The 19848-nt window shown below is 45.5% G+C and overlaps 1 protein-coding gene across 1 annotated transcript in view; it reads right to left on the reverse strand.

Annotated features, from left to right (window-relative positions):
- Positions 1–19848, reverse strand: part of LOC146174520 (uncharacterized) — a 186048-nt gene that overhangs the window by 82933 nt on the left and 83267 nt on the right. The window contains exons 2-3 of the mRNA XM_084585410.1: positions 12931–13207; positions 3699–3974 (exon numbers count right to left, since the gene is read on the reverse strand). Coding sequence (XP_084441536.1) covers positions 3699–3974; positions 12931–12951 — 297 coding nt within the window. The 5' untranslated portion in view covers positions 12952–13207. The remainder of the gene's footprint in view (positions 1–3698; positions 3975–12930; positions 13208–19848) is intronic.

Genomic DNA, 19848 nt, shown 5'->3' on the forward strand with positions numbered 1-19848 from the left:
TCCGATTCCTGTACAGACCGTCCGGTGAAGCGCCTCTTGTGCTGTTGAAAATTTGTATTCGCTATGGTCAGGTTGTTTTCTTGACAAAACTCTACTAGCCTCTGCCCAGCTTCATTTGGCTCACCAAGACCGAACTTGCCTGTAATTGCGGATATTTATTCACTCCCTACCTTAGCATTCCAGTCTCCGACGAGAAAAACGACGTCTGATGATGGGGTGCGGTCTAAAAGGCATTGTAGGTCCGCACAAAATCTCTCAACCTCAGCTTCTTCAGCAGTAGTGGTCGGTGCATAGACTTGGACAACCGTTATGTTGAAAGGGTGACCTTGGATCCGAAGTGAAATCATTCGGTCGTTTTTGGGGTTGTACCCTAGCACTGCTTTGCCCATTCTTCGGTTTACTATGAGAGCGACCCCATTCCTTCTCTTAGATTCGTGCCCACAATAAAAGACATAATGGTCGCCGGAGTTAAATTCTCCCATTCCGGTCCACTTGAGCTCGCTGATACCCAAGATATCAATGTTTAATCTGTCCATTTCTCGCTTGATGATATCCAGTTTACCTTGCGTCATAGATCTTACATTCCATTTTGCTATGTGATACATCTCCTTGCAACACCGGACTTTCCGGTCGCTTCCGGACACATCCACAACTGAGCGTCCTTTTGGCTTTAGCCCAGCGCTTCATTCGTCCTGGAGCTACTAGGAATCGCCCTTTGTTCAACCCCAGTAACATATGGGACGCCTTCCAACCTGGGGTGCTCATCTTCCGGCGCCATATCATTAATGGTATTGTGACTGGCCACAGGGTTTTCTTGGCAGGAAATATTGGAGTGGGTTGACATAAGTGCACACAAAAGATCACGGGGTAGTAAAAATTATTGATGAGCAAACATTGTGCAGCTATGTAGTCGGGTTTCGGGTGGGCATGACATTGGCGCTGTAAAAGAGGAATTATTTGTTATATGGGAAAAAATGGTACGATCGGATAATGCGTAAAGGAAAGGAGGGCAAGTGAGAAAAAGTTTGATGAGGGCTACCTTAGGTAATTGTAGCCAATTTATTTAATCTTACGGTAAAATAGCCAGGAGGGGTAATGTCGACGTCCAAACGGGTTATGTAGTACGCGAATTCCAGTGACACAAGCTAAATTTGGGTGCGGGAAATTTGAAATGCTTTATCTTGAACGAGCGAGAAAGGGCGTGATTTGCGTGCACATGTGGGTAGAAATGGCTACAGCGTGTGTAAAGAGAGGTATTTAACCAACAGGTTAAAAAATTGGTTATGGCTCAGCTCAGCTAGGCCAGGATATACATAGCAAAAATATGTATGCCAAGTACTGGGTGCCCTCCAATCCAATCTAATACAATCCAATCCAGTCTATTCTAATCCAACAAACTACTCCTGTCTAATCAAACCCAGTTGAGTCAGGTATAGTTCATTCCAGTGAAATACCATCTAGCCATTCCTGTCCAATTCAATCAAAACCTGCTCAATCCAAACCAGTCGAATCTAATCTAGTGCAATCTACTCCGGTACAGTACTGAGTAGACGCTTGCCCGAAATTTGCCGCTCACTGGTCTATCATTATTAGTACTGTCATCCTCACTGTGGAGAAGGAGAAATAAGGTGCATTACACACTATGTATAGCTATGTTGTTGTTGCATTAAAGACGAGACATCTGGTTTCTTCTTGAATGCCAAATGGCTCGGTCAGCGCGCGGCGTCCGCCAGCTGCGGCGGTTGCTAGGCAACGCCTCTGTGCCTCCCGCCACGCTAAACTATTTGTGGCCAATGTAGCTTTCGCTACAAATTTCCGAGTGCAATGAAGAACCTACAGTGCAGAAATTCGAAAGCCTTAGCGCTGCTTTTGCACACGGTAGATCGTGCGCCCCTCGTCGAACACAACAAGCGTTCCGTTGAAGGCATCAAATTTCACCGGCTTTCTATAATTAATTTTACAGGAAAAAGAAAGGCGTAGTATCTACCACGCGGTATCCTGCCGACACATCTTTCGCATAACATTGCAACGCTCAGGTTTGCGCAATTTTCCAGTGCAGATTCTGCAGTGATAGATGAAGTTTTGCCCAGCAGCCTTGCCTGTGGCACCTATCTCTATCTTGCTTCTAACGCTATTAGATTCCTGCATTTACAATGCGGCTCAGGTATCCAGCAAAACTTTCTACCGAAGCTGCCCCTTTAGGTTCATATAAGCAATTTAAAATTGACGGAATGTGTCCTTCATATTAGAGGCAGATGCTGCGCTGTATATGGCCTGGTGCTTCAAATGATCAAGGATGTGGCAGCGGCGTTAAATTCCACTAGCTTCTTAACAATATGCTTATTTTTTTTCGCCAATATATATGTTTTTGCATTAAATGTGCGTTGTGCATGATGGTAGCAATCGCTTTTACCTTGTCAAAGTCGGCTGAAAAAAAAATTAGAAATTGCAGAAACTGCTGCTTAGCAGAATCTGGAGCGCCGGATGCCGGGGTTGTATCTAGAACCTCTAAACCAAGAAATCGTCCAGAATCGACTTTCATGTATTACACCATGTATGACACCCATTCACGGTTACACTGAAGGAAATATATTCACTGAAGTCATGCTTATCTCGAAATAGGCACCGTGACAGTTAAGTCGTTTGGCGGGATTTATTAAGCTTATGCTTGAGAACACGTTGCTGTACTTCCAATGCCGTATATTTATAACGAAATATCAGTTGTATTTGTTCTTGGTGAGCACTGAGGCTCGAATACATCGATTATTGTGCATTCGAGAGGGGTGAATTAGGGAGAAAATTATTATACGGTAGAAATTAGCAAAACAACTCACCCGTTTTCGGAATTACAGTTTTTGAAAATATCTGCTGCGCCTCATACTTTATTTTAAGGTTATGGGTTACTCAGATGTGAGGCAAAAGTCAGGTCATTTAAATTCACAGCTCAGACATATAGTAAGCTAAAGCAGCCGACGTTACATTGAATTGTGCATGTGACGCCACTTGCGTGTGATATCACAAAGCAGGTTATCTCATCAGAACAACAGTGGAAAATAATATTCGCTGTTAGATTGTTAAATCATCTGATATAAAAGGAGCCGCCGAGATGAACATGCCAGCTGATCTCGTAATATTTCAATCTATGCAATCAATCAGTGCACAGCCAAAGTCTTGATAACTGAAAACTACCACCTTTCAGATGACTGCCTGCTCATAAATATTTAAGCTTCGAGCTTCAAATTGCAGTCCTTGGAATCAATAGCAACCGACATCTATTCCCAAGATAGGGACTCCTATTGCAGCGGCTACTAATAAATTTACATCATTGAGGTCGTAAAACAGCTTAGCCTGTCAAAGCGACAGCAAACGCAGTTGTCATGCTGATTTGCGTAATCATGACAGTTTACGTCTCAGCATAATAAGCCGATACTTGTGAGTAACTAGCGAAGTATGCATGAAACAAAAAACAGAGGTCACTGCAAAAAGTGCATTGCCCGACTGTAAAAGCAATAACATGTCTTGATGGTTTTGCGATTTATCACTCGTTATTTCGCCTTTTTATCTTATCATTGATTATCTCATTAATATATATGTTATGACTACCGATCGCAAATAATCTCAGCACTAAATATTTTATCACAAACTCCTATCATAGACTTGCAAGCCTTTCGTCTTAATAAATCACTGCAGAGTCTCACCAAAACTTTCTCACTGTGGTTTTCGTCGGGTGAGTAGCGGTCGAATCCTTTCAATAGCTCTCCCGTGAGAATGCCCAGAGGTGGCCTAGGGTAGTTCCTTTCCCACCATTGGAAGAACAGGTAGGCGTTGCATATCGCTAAGAAGAAGATGAAGAGTAAGAGCGTAGGCACAACCATGGGAAGGCGCCCAATCCTGTCCAGACCGCGCCACATTCGTCTTGGGAACGAGACATGGGGTTGGTTGTATACTGGTGCTTTTGGCGACAACACAGTTTCCTGCGCAGATTTCCGTACAGAGCAAAAAAAAAGCGTCAGTCCCTCATGCACTTCAGCAGCGTTTTGAAGGGCAAACGCTTCCCCGTCAATTGGAGACGTTCTACGTAGAATGTTTCCTATAAAACAAATAGAGGCGCATGTATCCCCATAACCTATGGCTGGAAAGTCACATGGTAGGGCATTCTAAAGAAACCTTTAACGTCTTGTTGTGTATAAAGTATAAAATGCAAGTCAAGACATGGACACCAAGCCAAGCGCTCATACAATGATGTTGAGATTGTAATTGAAATAGTGCATTCGAAATTCATGAGTTTTGAACAAGCTCATCTGCATACAATTCATAGAATGCTTACAATTTTTGAGCTGAAAGCGAGGCCATATCCTGGTGTCACCCGTTAATAATTAGAAGGGTATTATTAACGATGCGCCCTTAACGGTGCGCACACTCCCAGACACCCTTTGAGTGAGTGGGGTAGCTGTTCCGGTCGCAAAGGAGATGCCCTCGACCTGCGTGGCAAGCTCAGCCGGAATTCAACTACCTTGTAGTGACAAAAGGGGGTGGTCGTTTGGTGCCCAGCGGTCGCCGGTTCAAACCAGAGAAAGGATCGGAGTCAGAAGTAACAAACAAAACACAATTTATGCACAGCAAGAGACGATACAAAGGAACACACAAGATCACTTGAAATGCACAGACGAGAGGTTCACAGAATAACAAACGCTAAGCATGCGATTACACAGATATTCAATAACATAGAGGCTTTACAACAGATCAAACACGAGAGAGTTACATAAACAAACACCAAATTGTTCACCGGGCACTGTTGCAGTCCGACGCTTCAAGAGTCACGATGTGGCCGCCATACGAGACGAGCGCCGCTCCCTTGAAAGTCCGTGGGCTTGCCAGCAGCGGGTGATCGCCGGAAGTCCAGCCGAAGTACAGGCGAGCACGTCGCAAAACATTGACAAACTGACTGACTGACTCATCAAGCGGCGCGGTCTCTTTAAATAGGGCGCGCCGCGTCTGTTTGTTAGCACGCGTCAAAGCTAGCGCGCACACACACTTAGCTTCGCTGGTTATAGCGCTCTCTCTTCCTCCCGTCGAGCCGCGCGTCGCCATTGGCCAGGTCCCATAGAACATGCTGGAAATTTCTGGCTGATTCCAGTCCAATGAACCACCGTCTTCCCCGGGCAAGGGGAAAGAGGGTGACAACAACGCGTACAAAGCTACGCGCTCTCCCGCGCGGGGAAGGGGTGCTTTTCTCTCCATGCCTTCCACGCGACGCCGTGCGGGCCTCGCGCCGTACCGCCTTGATGAAAATGGGCGCCTATTTCGTGACACCTGGCTGAAAATCCATGAGAATACGGCGCCTAGATATCGCGCTCAACATTCCTGCTCTTGATGGCTAAACCAAAACGAAGCGGTTTTTTCCGCACAATAACAATATTATTTGAATGTTGGTCACGTGCTGATCAAGTGTGATGGGCAATCAAGGACGACGAGAGTGTAAGGTAACATCACACCCTTACTGAATATCCGACCTCACGTAGCTTAGCCTGAAAGCATTGTCTTTAATTTATTGCCGGCTGTATCCTTACTGTTGACGTTTTTGCCTAATAGATTGAAATTGCTTCCGTGGGTATTGACACGCAGCCACAATGATGATGAGTACAAAGCGAAGATCAGGTCTGCCCTGAAATGCGATTAATAGTTTGTGTACAAAATACAGTACAACTTTCTTTTGAGAACACTATGTCAGAAATTCAGCTCTATTTTGGGCGAACAAAAACAAATTTTACTTATTCGGAGTTTTATTTTGCTTCTTTTACTTCTTCAAACAGCTCTAGAAAAGACGGGGACTATATAAAGAAAGGACGCCGCAGAACGAGCGCTAATTCTGTGTAGTTCTTTCTTTACAAACCCCGTTTTTTCTCTCGCTGTTTGATATGATGGATTGACACCAACTCGCCCAAATCACTCTACTTCTTCAGAGCTGCTTGCAGTGAACTGTTTTAGCCGTCACATTAGGGAAATAGTAACAGCAGTGATCGCTCCCTATGCACCTTGCTCGCTGTGTCTTGTTGTTGCCTACCTAAGAGGAAGCTGGTGAGTTGTAGAACGATTAGCAGTAATAAGGGTTTGCGGGGATTACGCAACGCTGGAAGACATATTGAGCGACACAGAAGACCTAGTAAGTTCGTTTTATTAGACGTTTTCGTTCGAAACAAGTCTAAAAATGAAATATTGGTTGATTGGTTGGTTGGTTTAGAAGGTTTAACGTCCCAAAGTGAATCAGGATATGAGAGACGCCATAGTGGAGGAATACAAAACTTTCGACCACCGGGTATTCTTTAACGTGTGCTGACATCACACGGAACACGGGCACCTTACTTTAGGCCTCCATCGAAAAGCGGTCGCAGTCACTACGGCAGGTATTGGACACCAAAAAGAAACGTGGCGGCTATGGTACCTGTAGCGTAGTAGTAGTAGTACATCAGCATTAATATTAGTAATAGCTGTACGAAATGTACAAAAAATTGTCTACGAAGTCACAGAGAAACCGACAGATATGATGTTTTCATCGAACGCAGTATCAACAGCCTGAACTACAAAGATGCTCTATTAAAAAAGGCCATTTGGAAAAATGCTGGGACCAAGTGCATTGCGCAGAATCTAGTGATATATTTTAACAAACTTTGTACCATTCCGACAAACCGTTGAAAAATCTCGGAGGCGCATAAGACTGCTTAGGTAGTGTGAGGCAGAAGCTTTTGCGTGTGTTTATTTTTCTTGGTTTTTATTATGTCTGTTCTTTTTAATTACTTTCATTATTATTTATTTCATACCTTCTATTCATTTTACTTTTGCCTTTGATGACTCTTGTCATTGGTCGCCGAATGTTCAGATAATTTAGCCGATGTAGGGCTTTAATGTAGCTACAATTACATTGGTTATGGATCTCTCGTGTGATGGAGTGATTCGGATGCCACTCATGAGTCAGGAAAGGCTTGCGCGTTAAAAATCTGGAGAGAGAGGCTTATGCTGCGCTTGAAGACTGCGATGTCATAATGGTTATGAACCTTTTTGCCACATTTCCTGCTTCTTGTTCGCTGCCACCAGTGTATCATGCGATTAAAATATTCAATTACGTACATTGATATGCACCAGTATTCATTCGTCTTTTGAGTGTCGAAGTACCATAATGTGCAAGAAGGACAGATTTGTCTATATTATGACTCAATAGTGCTCCCAGCAGAGACAAAAAGTTGGAGTGCTTAACGCTGCTCACCAGATTGGGGAGCGAAAGCTTTGGCTGCGGGCAACAAAGCAATGCACTGAACACAACCACCGTTCCGTTGAAAGCATCGAAGTTCATCGGCATGCTAATAATTATAATTGTGTTCACAGGAAAGCAATAAAAATAATAATTGTGTCATGGAAAGGAAAGGCGCAGTATCTGTCACACTTGTTCTTTGGACACCTAAACCGCGCCATACAGGAAGGAAGAAAGGGGGAGTGAAAGCATGAAAAGAGAAAAGTAACCGTAGAAGAGGCCTACAAAACAATACTGGCCACCTGGGGATCTGTAACGTGCACTACATCGAAAAGCGCACGCCCCACTACCGACCACAAACGGGCTGAAATGGGGTAATGCAGAGTAGGGTATAACCCCGGGTCAAAGCTTGGTCAGCGTCACGACGCATTAACCGTAGTTTGCCGGCATGTCATTTAAAGTTATACCTACCTACCTACATCGCAAAGCACATGGATTCCTCTCAGTTTTGCCAATATCAAAACGCAGCCGCAGGCAACCGCGATCGAACAAGGCGCACTATCTTTCACGGTTGCTCCGTGGACACCTTAATCGAGCTGTAACGGAAGGGAGGAAGATGAGAACGAAATTGGAAAGAGAGAAAGTGGTACCGGAGTGGAGGACAACAAAGTAATTTCGACCACCTAGAGATCTCAAGCATGCTCTGACATTGCGCAGAACACGAGTGCCTCTCCGTACAACATGCTGCGGGTCCTGTAAGAGGGGTATCGACCATATCGATGGTGCATGATGGCAGACGGTCAATGAACTTTCTGTTCGGCATAGAAAAATTGCAGAGTTGGATGAGGTGGCGATCGCCATAGATACTTCGTATCCTAATTCTGAATGCATAATTACGGACTCGAAGACCGCGTTTGCGGGACAGAATTGAGCCGCTAGCCGGCAAGAACCTGAAACAATCTTTGGTATGCGCTTCACGCAAAGATCTTATTAATGCCAAAGCATTACTTCGCTGTGTTCACACATTTCTGTCCGCAAGCCGCGTCCTCAGACCGCGTCAGCAAAATCGTGTCCGCAGCAGTTGTAATTCAGAAGTGATAGAGGTTGATGAGGGGTGTCAATCGATAGAGGGTGACATAATGTTGGGTCCGAAAATAATTAGACCAGGAAGGTAATTATGTATTTAATTAGAGGAAACATGTAAAAGTTAGGGCGAAAATGGTGCCAGTTAATGGCTTAGCGCCACACTTGAATGTATCAAATACTAAAAAAAGTAATAAATCAGTCAATTAGGGTGATGTCAAGGATGTGACGTCACGAAACCTGAAGTCGAGTCAAAAAAGGGCAGGCGAAGGGATTGGCGCGCAATTTGGAAGTATCAAATATTTAATTATGGCAGTCAATTAGAATTATGTCAAGGATGTGACGTCACGCAACCGGAAGTAGAGCCTAAAATGGACATAGGAATGATTGATTGATTGTGGGGTTTAACGTCCCGAAGCGACTTAGGCTATGAGAGACGCCGTAGTGGAGGACTCCGGAAATTACGACCACCTGGGGTTCTTTAACGTGCACTGACATCGCACAGCACACGGGCGCCTTGCTTTTCGCCTGCATCGAAAAGCGGCCGCCGAGGCCGGGATTCGATCCCGCATACTTGGGAACAGTAGTCGAGCGCTGTAACCACTGCGCCACCCCGGCGGGGCGGACATAAGAATGGATTGCCGAGCAACTTTAAAACACCAAAGTCTATAATGCGTAAAGAACAAGTGAATTAAACAACTAGATCCACCAGAAGCAGCCAACAGTAGCATTCGTGCTTTCGCAGTACTGCAACGCAGATTATGCCCTGCTCTTTAATTTTTCGGTTGCCAGGTCATCAGTGTATAGATGGAAATGAGTGTGTACGTGACGCCTGAACTTTTCTCCCCCGGGTTCCAGCGCCTCCTCCCTCCCTGAAGTATCGGACTCATCACAACAATTATTAGCATTACATTGCGACGTATTACAGTACTTGCACTTTCAAGACAAAAGTTTTCGAGCTCAGCGAAGGGATTAGATATAGTAGAACAGTGGAATTTGCACCGATTACAAACCTGGTCTTCTAAAAATTCAATAAAGCTTACCCCCCCCCCCCCCCCCCCCCCCCCCCCAGGCGACAAATCCAGAATATTTTTCAGCCAATTGTAAATTCTGTGGGCAGAAAGCAGATTTGTACTATATTCTATGGGCCTGCCAGGCCAATAGTGTGGTAGATACTGTGCAGCAACCAACGTGAGAAAGATCAGCTCGGACCTTGTGGACCAGCCAGCCCTAATGGAAATACTTAGGATGGTGGCTTTAGCCAACGTAATCCCGCACTAAGGATCCGAGAAACCTTCCCATGAATCCCCCTTTTTTTTTTTCCTTTCATTAAAAGTTATCGTGACCAGTACACGCGAAAGATAATCAAGCGGTCGAAATTATTATGTAAACCTCCACTACAGCACCTTTCTGTGTTTCCACCTACACTTCTACCTTTCTTCAATACATTACGGCGCGGTTCAGATATACCGATAGCAATTGTTACGAATACTGCGTCTTCCCTTTCCAGTGAATTAATTATCATTATGCCCTGCGATGCCATGCTGGCAGACGCTTTCCTCCTCCGCTGGGATCGCTTGCAACGGGTGCGCGCGCATGCCCATGGCTCAAACTACCTTCCTCAGGTCCGCGAAGGCATGCGTATCTGCCGGGGTGCCTCTACCCTGCTCTTTCTCTCTGCAGAGAGCGCAGGGGTGGTATAGCGGCAGAACACCCGTGGAACGGCGCTGCTGGTTGCCATGTCAACGGTGCATGTGGAGTATTGGCCTCTGCCTAGCTCCGGGAAATGAGCTTCCAGTGTCCCAGTCTAGTTTTCGCCAAAACACTTGAGAGCGAAACACACTCAAAGTAAAGAATTTCTCGCAGGGAAACATGCAAGAAACCTCATATGTGTTGCCGCAGCTGACCACCATGCATAATTTACTTACAAACATATACACACTCTCTCTCTCTTTCTCGCTCTCACACAGCGCTTTATATGCCACCATCTACATCAACTTTTTTACGTGCGTAGCGCATCCAAGCAGATTTCTCTACCCTTTTAAATTATGCTAAACGCTTTGTAAATCTCAATGTATACCGTCACTACGTCTCGAAGTCATTGCTTTCCCCTTGTTTTTCTCCATATCTACCTGAAAAATACTCCGAGATCACAAGCAAAATAACACCTAACGTGCTTTCGCACAAGCTTCAAATCTGCTTAGGCTACAATTTTGTTATTCACAAAAGCATTTGCTTCGGACGGCAACGCTTTCAGTAATTTTGCTTGTTGAAGGGAGAGATATATTGCAGGGCTTTCGATAGGCCCAAGCAAGAATGGCCACAGCAATATTATCAGACAATGAAAAAGAAAAATATAAACACAGCAGAATAATCACAGCAGTCAGAAATTTTAATTTATCTAATCTTCCTAATTAATTCGGGTGTCCGGCTTTTATCTTGGTTCATTAGTTCGGATGTTGAATTCGCTGTGTGATATTTGAGAAAATAAAGTAAACGGCCTTTTTAATGATTTCAAGAATGTGAAAGTAGAGTTTTCATCACGGCACCAAATTAATGGATGCATATTCAAGCTTGGGTCGTTTGCGATAATTATGCTAACCACTTTACATTACAAGGAGCTTTCTTTTTTTTTTAATCATAGGCTAACTTTTGAAATGAAAATTCCTAAATGTTAGAAACTCATAGATTCAGGTTTAGTTCAGTTATAATAGTCACTCAAAGATATTCGTATTCGCTAACTTCAGTTATAGACTGCGATTGAAGACTGTACTGCAGTGATTGTGAGAATCGCTTATTCATTGTTTTCATAAAGGCTGTTTTATCTATGTTATGTTTCAAAGCCCTTTCACTGGAAATTAAGATTGGCGTTCTGGAGTAATTGGTCACTATTTTTCATCTCATGACAAAAAACAAAATCCTCTCTAAAAAACAAAACTTGAATTTCTTGAGTTGTTACATTGATAATAGCATCAATATATATATAAGAAAAACCAAGGCCTGTATACTCTACCCTGTGGCACTCCTGTTGTCACTGGTGTTCGGTTATAGAAATGATCATAATAGAAACAACTTGAGTTCGTCTAGTTAAGTATGAAAATACACAGCCAATTATAAATTTAAAAAGATCCATGAGACGAAGTTTGTGAATTAGCTAACATGCTAAACTTGGTGAAATCCTTTACTAGAATTCAAAAATATAACTTCAGCCTGACCTGATTTATTAAGAAAATACGGCAAGCTCTGGCTAACAGAAGAAAGTTAAGTTATTGAAGAATACCCCTGCTAAATCTTTGCTTAAAAGGTGAAATACAGTATGTTCAGGTAGAAATTTAGTAGTTTATTGATGATGATTTGTTCTGTACTTGGAGTAATAGAAATCGGACGATTGATAGATATCACCTGTGCGTCTCCCTAAATTCCTGCAGAAGGCCTGCTCTTCGCCGGTCAAAAGAGAGGCAACAGGATGACATTGAGGCCTCAAAATTCTACTAAGAAATTTTGGTATAGCTACAGCATAAGAACGATGAAAATTGTTAAGTATTCCTTCAGCACCTGATTGTGTCTTTGTCTTGAAGTTTAAGAACATAGCAACCACACGAGAAGGCGCACAATATTTCGAATAACATGAACCCGCAAGATGTTCTACAAAGACAGGCACATGGCAAACAATGTATAAGCAGTGCTTGTTTTTTGACGCGTTATCTGCGGCTTTGCGCTGAGCTCTTCAAAGTGAAATATCTATATTACACGACTTTAAAGAATGCTAGCAGTATAGTTAATCCTGGAAAGGTAATTTGTTTGTTGTTGTTGTTGTGACTGCCCCGACTGTAGGAAGAAAGAAATGAAAATGCACGGGCCTACTAGTGGCTCTTTAGCTGAGCCACCTCCGCTGCCTCGTGCGGACCGGAGAGAAAATATAAAAGAAAGAAAAAGAAGTGGGAGAAGAAGATGGAGAGAAAGACGCGCGTCGCAACAGCCATCTTCTACCACAGAAGCGATGGCGGGTGCAATTAGGGTCTACAACAGATAAAAATTTGGTAACAGGCTAACCCCAACCGCAAGCGTAAAGATTATTTAGGGCCTACCAGTCCCTCTCCCGTAGGGCCGGGTGAGGCTACCCTCCTCGAAATCACTAATGCTTCTTCAGTTAACGCGCGGTTTTCGAAGTATTTCTCGACTGATAGCAAGGTTAACTCACTTTGAAAGCAAAGAATGCTCGCAAATTTGATTATACACCCTGCCGCTGTTGCTGAATGATTAAAAAGCTGGGCTACTGAACCCAAGCACCCGCTTCGAACCCGAACAACTTCAGCTGCGTTTCTAAGCAGGCCAAACGCAGAAGCCTGCATGCACAGTTTGATGACAGTGCGCGTTCACGATTGTAAGGTGGCCGAAATTGCTCTGCATCCGTCCATTACGACACCTGTTTCTCTTCTTCCGTCTTCAGTACCATCTTCTCTCGCATACGGCACACTGCTCGTTTCCATGGAGAAAATGTCACAGCTACCTGCGCCTTTTCTTTCTTATAAATTAATGTACTATTTACAATACTTACACAACAAAGCCTAAATGCATGACAAGAGAAGAATGTGACTCACCCGACGGAACAGGAACCACATCCTTGAGCGTTGGTGGCTCGTGTATAGATGCTGCTAAATGGGCAGCAGCGACGCGCACAAATGGGGCCTGAGAAGATCTGGCTGTCCAATTGCCAGGATCTTCGCTAAAGCCGAGCACGTCAAAGGCAGGGCTGAAAACTCACGAGTGCTTCGTCTGGAATATTACCCACGATTGAGTAGCTTTGCAGCGATGGCATTTGAAAGAAGACGATGAGTGCGCGAGGTCGACCTGTTTTCTTTCTTTTCTTTTTCTCGTCTGAAAAATGACAAAAACACTAAGCTAAGCCGCCTTTTCAGTGCTTTACACAGAATTTTTTTTTGTGAGCTGCACCTCGCAGGGCATTAAAGGAGGCTCTTCTCGTAGAAAGCAGTGATAAATTGAGGCAGTCAAGCCCCCCACCCATATCGGTCGCGTGCGCATTGTCTTCTGTTTTGCGCATGCAAGACGGCAGAGTACGCCAAGTTATGCGGAGGAACCTGAATTATAGGTATAAATTGACATTGCTGAAAAATACGTGGGAAGCGGAGGGCTATAATGCCGAACTTCATACATAATGCCGAATGCCGAATCAAGCAAATCCGAACTTCCGGTAAACCGGGGAACAAAACAAGCATTAGCAATGCAGAAGACATTCTGATAGTATAAAATAGCACAGCAGTAACCATAGTGGACTAAATCAGAGTCCTGGAATTTGCAATAAAACAATAGAAAGTATACAGAAAGAATAAAGATTTCAGTCAACAATTAACTTGACAACCAGGTTGGTAAGGCGAATAGCCAAAACAAAACGAAAGGTCAAAGAAAAATATTTGTGCCCAATTGTCCAGCCTTTTGTGATAAGAACAGCGTATACCATCTACCGCAAGCTAGGTGTTGCAGAAAAGAAAAAAAAATAGAAGGAATCATAAGGCTCGCGTAAATGGAGCACTGCTGCTACTGCATTCCACCACTAAGGAAAGACTTCTTAATCTTGGGATCGACAATAACAGCACGGAACTATGCTAGGCAAATAAACACAGTTAAGAAGACTCGCCACCACAGGGCTACGAGATACACCCCTGGAAAGAAATGTACAAGAAAACCTGCCGAACGAAGGGAAGAACGCACTCACTAGTAAGCCGCTCCCAAAAAACATACCCTACATTACTTGAAGGCCGGAGGAGAGCAAGAGCAAAGGCCCTTGAGGCCAAATTAGAAGGCCCTGTATAGACTCTTTATGTAGTCTTGGCGGAATAAGAAAGAGGCAAATTCTTTGCATTCGTGGGCGTGAATGATTTGCGTAAAACAGCAATGGCAGGCTAGATAAAAATAAAAACAGATTGAGACAATAATGTGAAAAAGGAAAGAGGATGAACGGTCGGCTCGTGCTCTAGCATGCGGACGCAAGCTTCCGATGCTTCTCATACGGGCAATAAAACCTCTCTCGTAACATCTTGGTGGAAGTAGGGGGGTACACGTTCCCCTGCTTGAACCGCGCAGAAGTCACCGTCTTGCTGGCCTTCCACCATCTGTGCTTACAATGTCCATCGACGGCGATGATCTGAGGACCAGGCCTAGCAACTCCTGGCAAGATCAGCGGGAGTCTCGTTCTTTCACAGGCGCATCTGAAGGAGATGCTGATGAATGGCTGACCCACTAACACCCAGTTGGCGAACGTGGTCTTTGCGCTTACCGTCACGTTCTTAACATGGTACGACACCCACCATGATAATTTCAGGACATGGGACTGCTTCGTCAGGAGATTGAGACGTGCTTCGGCGACTCTGATTCCAAGAAGAAGCCGACTGAACAAGCACTTCATAAGATAGCTCAGCTTTCTGGTGAGACATGTACGAAGTATATCGCGGAAGTGTTAAAGCTGTGCAAGCTTGTATCACCTCGCGTGACAGAAGACGACAGGGTTTGCCATCTACGAAAAGAGTTCGCGGAAGATATCTACAATTTCCTATCGGCAAGTCAAGCCTTGACGCCGTTGCTGACGTAATTCAGCACTGCCGAACGTTTGAGACGCTTAAAATGCGTCGTATCACATCCGAGTTCAGGCGTAACGCTGGCGCGCCTTTGCTGGCTGCTGTTTACCATACTAACCTAACAGCGTCTGGATATTTGCAATCCATGATCCGCCAGATAGTTCGAAAAGAAGTAGCCCGATCTCTCGAGTTTACTTGGGACGCTTCAGCGCTCCCTCCCTCCTATCCGCCGAGTCCGTCTCTGGCAGCCGCAGTTAATGCAGCATTCTTTGACGAATGCCGTGAACCGCAGCGGCTAAGGCAGAGCAAATCGCTAAGAGCACCCTCCAAGGCAAAGGACCCGCTACTGCCAGCCATCACCAATGATGTATGACAACCTTCGCATGGGGACTATGGGGCAACACTGCCTGTTTTTATTCGCTTGTTCCTATTCCTATTCCATTTCGATATTCGCTTGTGTGCTACCGCTGCGGTCACTCTGGCCACATCTCGCAATTCTGTCCTCAAAGCCAAACACCTTATTATGACTCCTCTGCCTACCTCTCGCATCAAGATCACCACCCTTGCCCTTCGCGGCATCTGCCCTACACTCCTGTTGGCGGTAGTCTGTGGTTTGCGCCGTTGCGATATAATTCACCGGCATTGGAAGGAGCGTGACCACACCTCCAGCAGGTAGCGTGACCAATGAGGGTGAGGTCGCTGGAAGTCTGCAGCTGGAAGATAACCCCGTCTATAGTCATGCTACGGAAAAAAGTTCATGTGCTAACTGATGGTGTGCCAATTATGGCTTTGGTTGATACTGGCACCACCATTTATGTTGAGTGCTGATTTAAACCATCGGTTTACGCGGAAAGTTGTTTCAGTGGGACAAAAATGTGCGGTTTAGGTGTTAGTGGCGAGCGTTTGCCTTTTATTGGTGTGTGCAGTGTTGAAGTCTCTTTGGCTGGTGAAGTTTTCAGTGCGGAAATGGCAATGCTTGCCTGCGCATGACGCCATCCTTCGGCTCGATGTTTAAGCCGTGTGGTACCAACTTCGACTTTCAAACTGGCGATATTAGCTTTCCGAAAATACCATTTTCCCTTCTTCATCGGCTGCGTGCGTACCGGTTTCCTGCCGCGACACCACCATCGACATGATTGATGCAAGTGTGGAACAAATGCACGACACCTGCGTAAAGAAAAATGTATTGATTCCACATGCTTTGATATCTGTCGTCAAAGGTCCCACTGCGCTCTTGACTGTGCATTGTGCCACCGAGCTTGTTGTTCTGCCGAAAGGACAGAAATTTGAATCGTCAAGCGCCAACCCGCCTGTACCTGCAGCCTTGGTTACCGACACCAATGACACGAAAGTGACTGACTTCCTCGTTGAATCGCGATTAGTTCGCATGATTGACCCCTCGCTATGAACGAAGGAGCGCCGTGCCCTTTTGGCTACACTAGGGCGACAATTATCTATGTTTGACTTTTCTCACTGAGATGGGCCACCTTTAATTCGTTCTTCTCGAACCCTGCGTAGGGTCGACAGTGGTGCCTCACGTGCACATCAAATTCGACAAAAGCCCTACAGAGTGTGACCAGCTGAACGAAAAGTGAATAACGAACAAGTTCAGTATATGCTAACAAAAGGCGTTATTTAAGAGTCTTCTAGTCTTTGGCGGGACCAGTGATTCTTGTCAGGAAGAAGGACGACACATGGAGCTTTTGCGTTAATTATCATCGTCTAAATGAAGTCACTCGGAAAGACACATATCCTCTTCCTTGTATAGACGATGCTACCGACTACCTTCCTTCAGCGTCCTAATTTGCTTCCGTAGATCTGAGATCTGGTTATTGGCCAATTTCAAGGCATCCAGCTGACAAAGAGAAAGCTGAATTTATTACACCAGATGGCCTTTATGGAATTAGGCTGATGCCATTCGGCCTGTGTAATGCACCAGCCACCGTCGAGATATTCTTAGATACTGTACTTCACTGAATAAAGCGGGAAGTCTGCATGTGCTACTGGACGATGTGGTAATTTTGCTGCTGGACTGTATGCGCTGAATCCTGTGTGGAATCTTGTATGCGTAAAGCGGCCCTACTGCTGAACTCGAAGAAAGGCCGCTTTGGAGCTCGTCAAGCGCTTGTTCTCAGGCATGTCGTGGATAGACACGGTTTAACAGCTGATCCCACCATGATTGAAGCGGTCGCGTTCTTCCAGCCGCCCCAACCCGTCAAATCACTGAGGACCTTCCTGGGTTTATGCTCATACTTTCGCCGCCTTATTCACCGCTGTGCGGACATCGCGCATCCCCTGACAAGCCACCTTCACAAAGATGTGCCTTTCGATTTGACATCTTAGTGCGAGACCGCCTTCCGCCAACTAAAGTTTCTTCTAAGCTCTCATCCCGTGCTCCGACACTTCGATTCATAAGCGCCCACAGAGGTTCATACCGACCTGAGTGGTGTTGGAATCGGCGCCGCTCTTGTTCAGCGCTCGGAAGGCAAAAAGTACGTTGTTGCCTAAGCCACTGGATCACTTAATAGGCCGGAACGGAAGTGCACCATCGCAGAGCAGGAATGCCTAGCCGTCGTCTTTGCTACGCAGAGTTCTCAATTCTATCTTTACGGACTCCGTTTCAGTGTCGTCACCGACCCTCATGCGCTCTGTTGGGTATTTAACATCAGGGACCCGTGCGGCCACCTGCACGATGGGCCCTGTGGCTACAAGAGTATGAGTATGATAGTATACAGAAGTGGTCGTCGGCACGCTGAAGCAGACTGTCTTTCACGCCCACCCATTTATACGAAGGAGCCTGATTCGAATAATTTCGACCATTGCGTTGCTTCAGGGTCACCAACTCTTGTCGACATGACAACGTTCAAGAAAGAGCAACGCAAAGATCTAACCCCGCAATCTTTCTTCGCAGAAGCTATAGGACCATCAGGTGGACACACCTTTTGTGTCCGTTATGACCTAATGTGGAAGGAAAACTATTCTTCTATGGCCCCGCTTCCTCGAAGTTGTTTCGAAGAGCCTGTATACTTCTGTCTTGCAGGCCATGCACGATGATCGTACCCCCGGCCATCGCGGAACTGCGTGAAATCTCCACCGCGGCCAGGAATGGTTCTATTGGCCGAAAATGCGAGCGACGATTGAGAGGTACATCGCCAGCTGCACTCAGTGTCTGGACTATAAACGTCCCACAAGTATCGCAGCGGACCACATTCCCCCCGCGACTCCACCCCGTTTACCACTGGAGCAAGTGGGGGAGCAAGTGACTTTCCTCGGCCCCCTACCACTACACATAATGGAAATCGTTGGATTGCGGTTTATGTTGACTACCTGACTCGGTATTACGGGACGGCAACCCTACCCGCGGCCACCGCATCTCATGTGTACTGTTTTCTGCTCCTGGCAATATTCCTCCACCACGGACCGCCACGAGTTGTTATTAGCGACCGTGGTCGCCAGTTCATCGGCGAACCTTGGGGAGAAGTTGCTCCTTTCGTGTTCCGGTCATTTTCGCCATTCGTCGCCTTACCATACTCAGACGAACGGATAAGCTGAACGGACGAACCGTAATATCACGAACATGCTATCATGTATGTTGATTTCAAGCATAAGAACTGGGACAGCGTCCTACCATTTATCTTGCTCTATGCTCGAAGTGCCTACTTGCCATTTGCCATAAGACATTGAATTGCACAGTGTTTGGGATATTCTTTGCTGAGATACGGCAAGTGTTGTTTCTTTAATTGTTCTGTAACATGAAAAACTATGATAAACCGTATTCTAAAGAGTATAACCAAGAGTGTCATCTATTCATCACCCCATAAGCTGCAAAGTATATTCCCTTCTTCTGGTCTGCCATCCTTTGACACTGTGTTTAAAGAAATCCCTGTACTTAGATATTTCTGAAACTCCGAATTTAGCTTGCCTTATATTAAACCTATTCCACTGCGGAAGATTCCTCGATATTTTGTCCCTACAGTGCGAACTCCTTTTGTTATGTCTGTGAGGTCATATTATATCTCATGTATATTCAATGATCTGTCTGATGACGTTTTCTACTTGAACACTCGCAGGCAGTTACGGGGTGCTATTGTCGAGCATGAGAAGCTCTAGTTCATGCTGTTTTCGCCCATAAAAAAACTAATTCTGGGGTCTGGTAACAGAGGTTGTTGTTGCTGCCGGACGGCGCTCTACAAGCCCAATTGCGGCTTTGGCGCGTCCGCGTCCTCTATTGGTTCATTGATGTGAATAAAGTAATAATATTATAATTATTACTAGTATCACGTATGCTTTTAATACCTCCCGCCATCAGACTACTCGCTCCCACTCATTCTTTTTACTTTACGCTTGTTCCCCACAATACAACATGGACACCATCCTCTCCCTTCCTGTCGCTCCTTATGAAGATTCCTCTTTCGTGGAGACACTGCCTTGCCGAGGAAGCCCGCCGCCTTGCCGCCTTCGTATTCTTGCATCACAGGATTGCCCAAAACTACGCTACGACGCTCACCACCGTCACATCACTTATCAACTTGGGGATTTGGGTCTGGCCGGGGCTACCTGTCAGCAAGCGGGGCTTATCTAAAAAACTGCTGTGCCACTATAATGGGCCCTTAGTCGTCGTTGCCTAACTAGCGAGCTAAATTACCACATCGCACGCCTCACAACCAGCGGCCGTCGTTGCGCGAAGAGTCAAGTCGTACACGTTGCTCATCTGCAGCCCTTCTCATCACGTGACGTCGTTTAACTCGCCCTGCGGGCTTCGGCTGCGTAGGTGGAAGCGTACCGCCCATATTGAGACGACGATGATAAGCGGAAGATCATGAAAAAATGCAGAGGAAGAACTGTCGGCTCGTGCTGGGGGCTCTAGCAAGCGGACAAATTCTTCTGACGCCTCTCATACGGCTAACGAAGCCTCGCTCTTTACAA

This window comes from Amblyomma maculatum, chromosome 11, assembly GCF_055883805.1.
Source record: "Amblyomma maculatum isolate TAMU_Amacu chromosome 11, ASM5588380v1, whole genome shotgun sequence".
Classification (NCBI taxonomy): Eukaryota; Metazoa; Arthropoda; class Arachnida; order Ixodida; family Ixodidae; genus Amblyomma; species Amblyomma maculatum.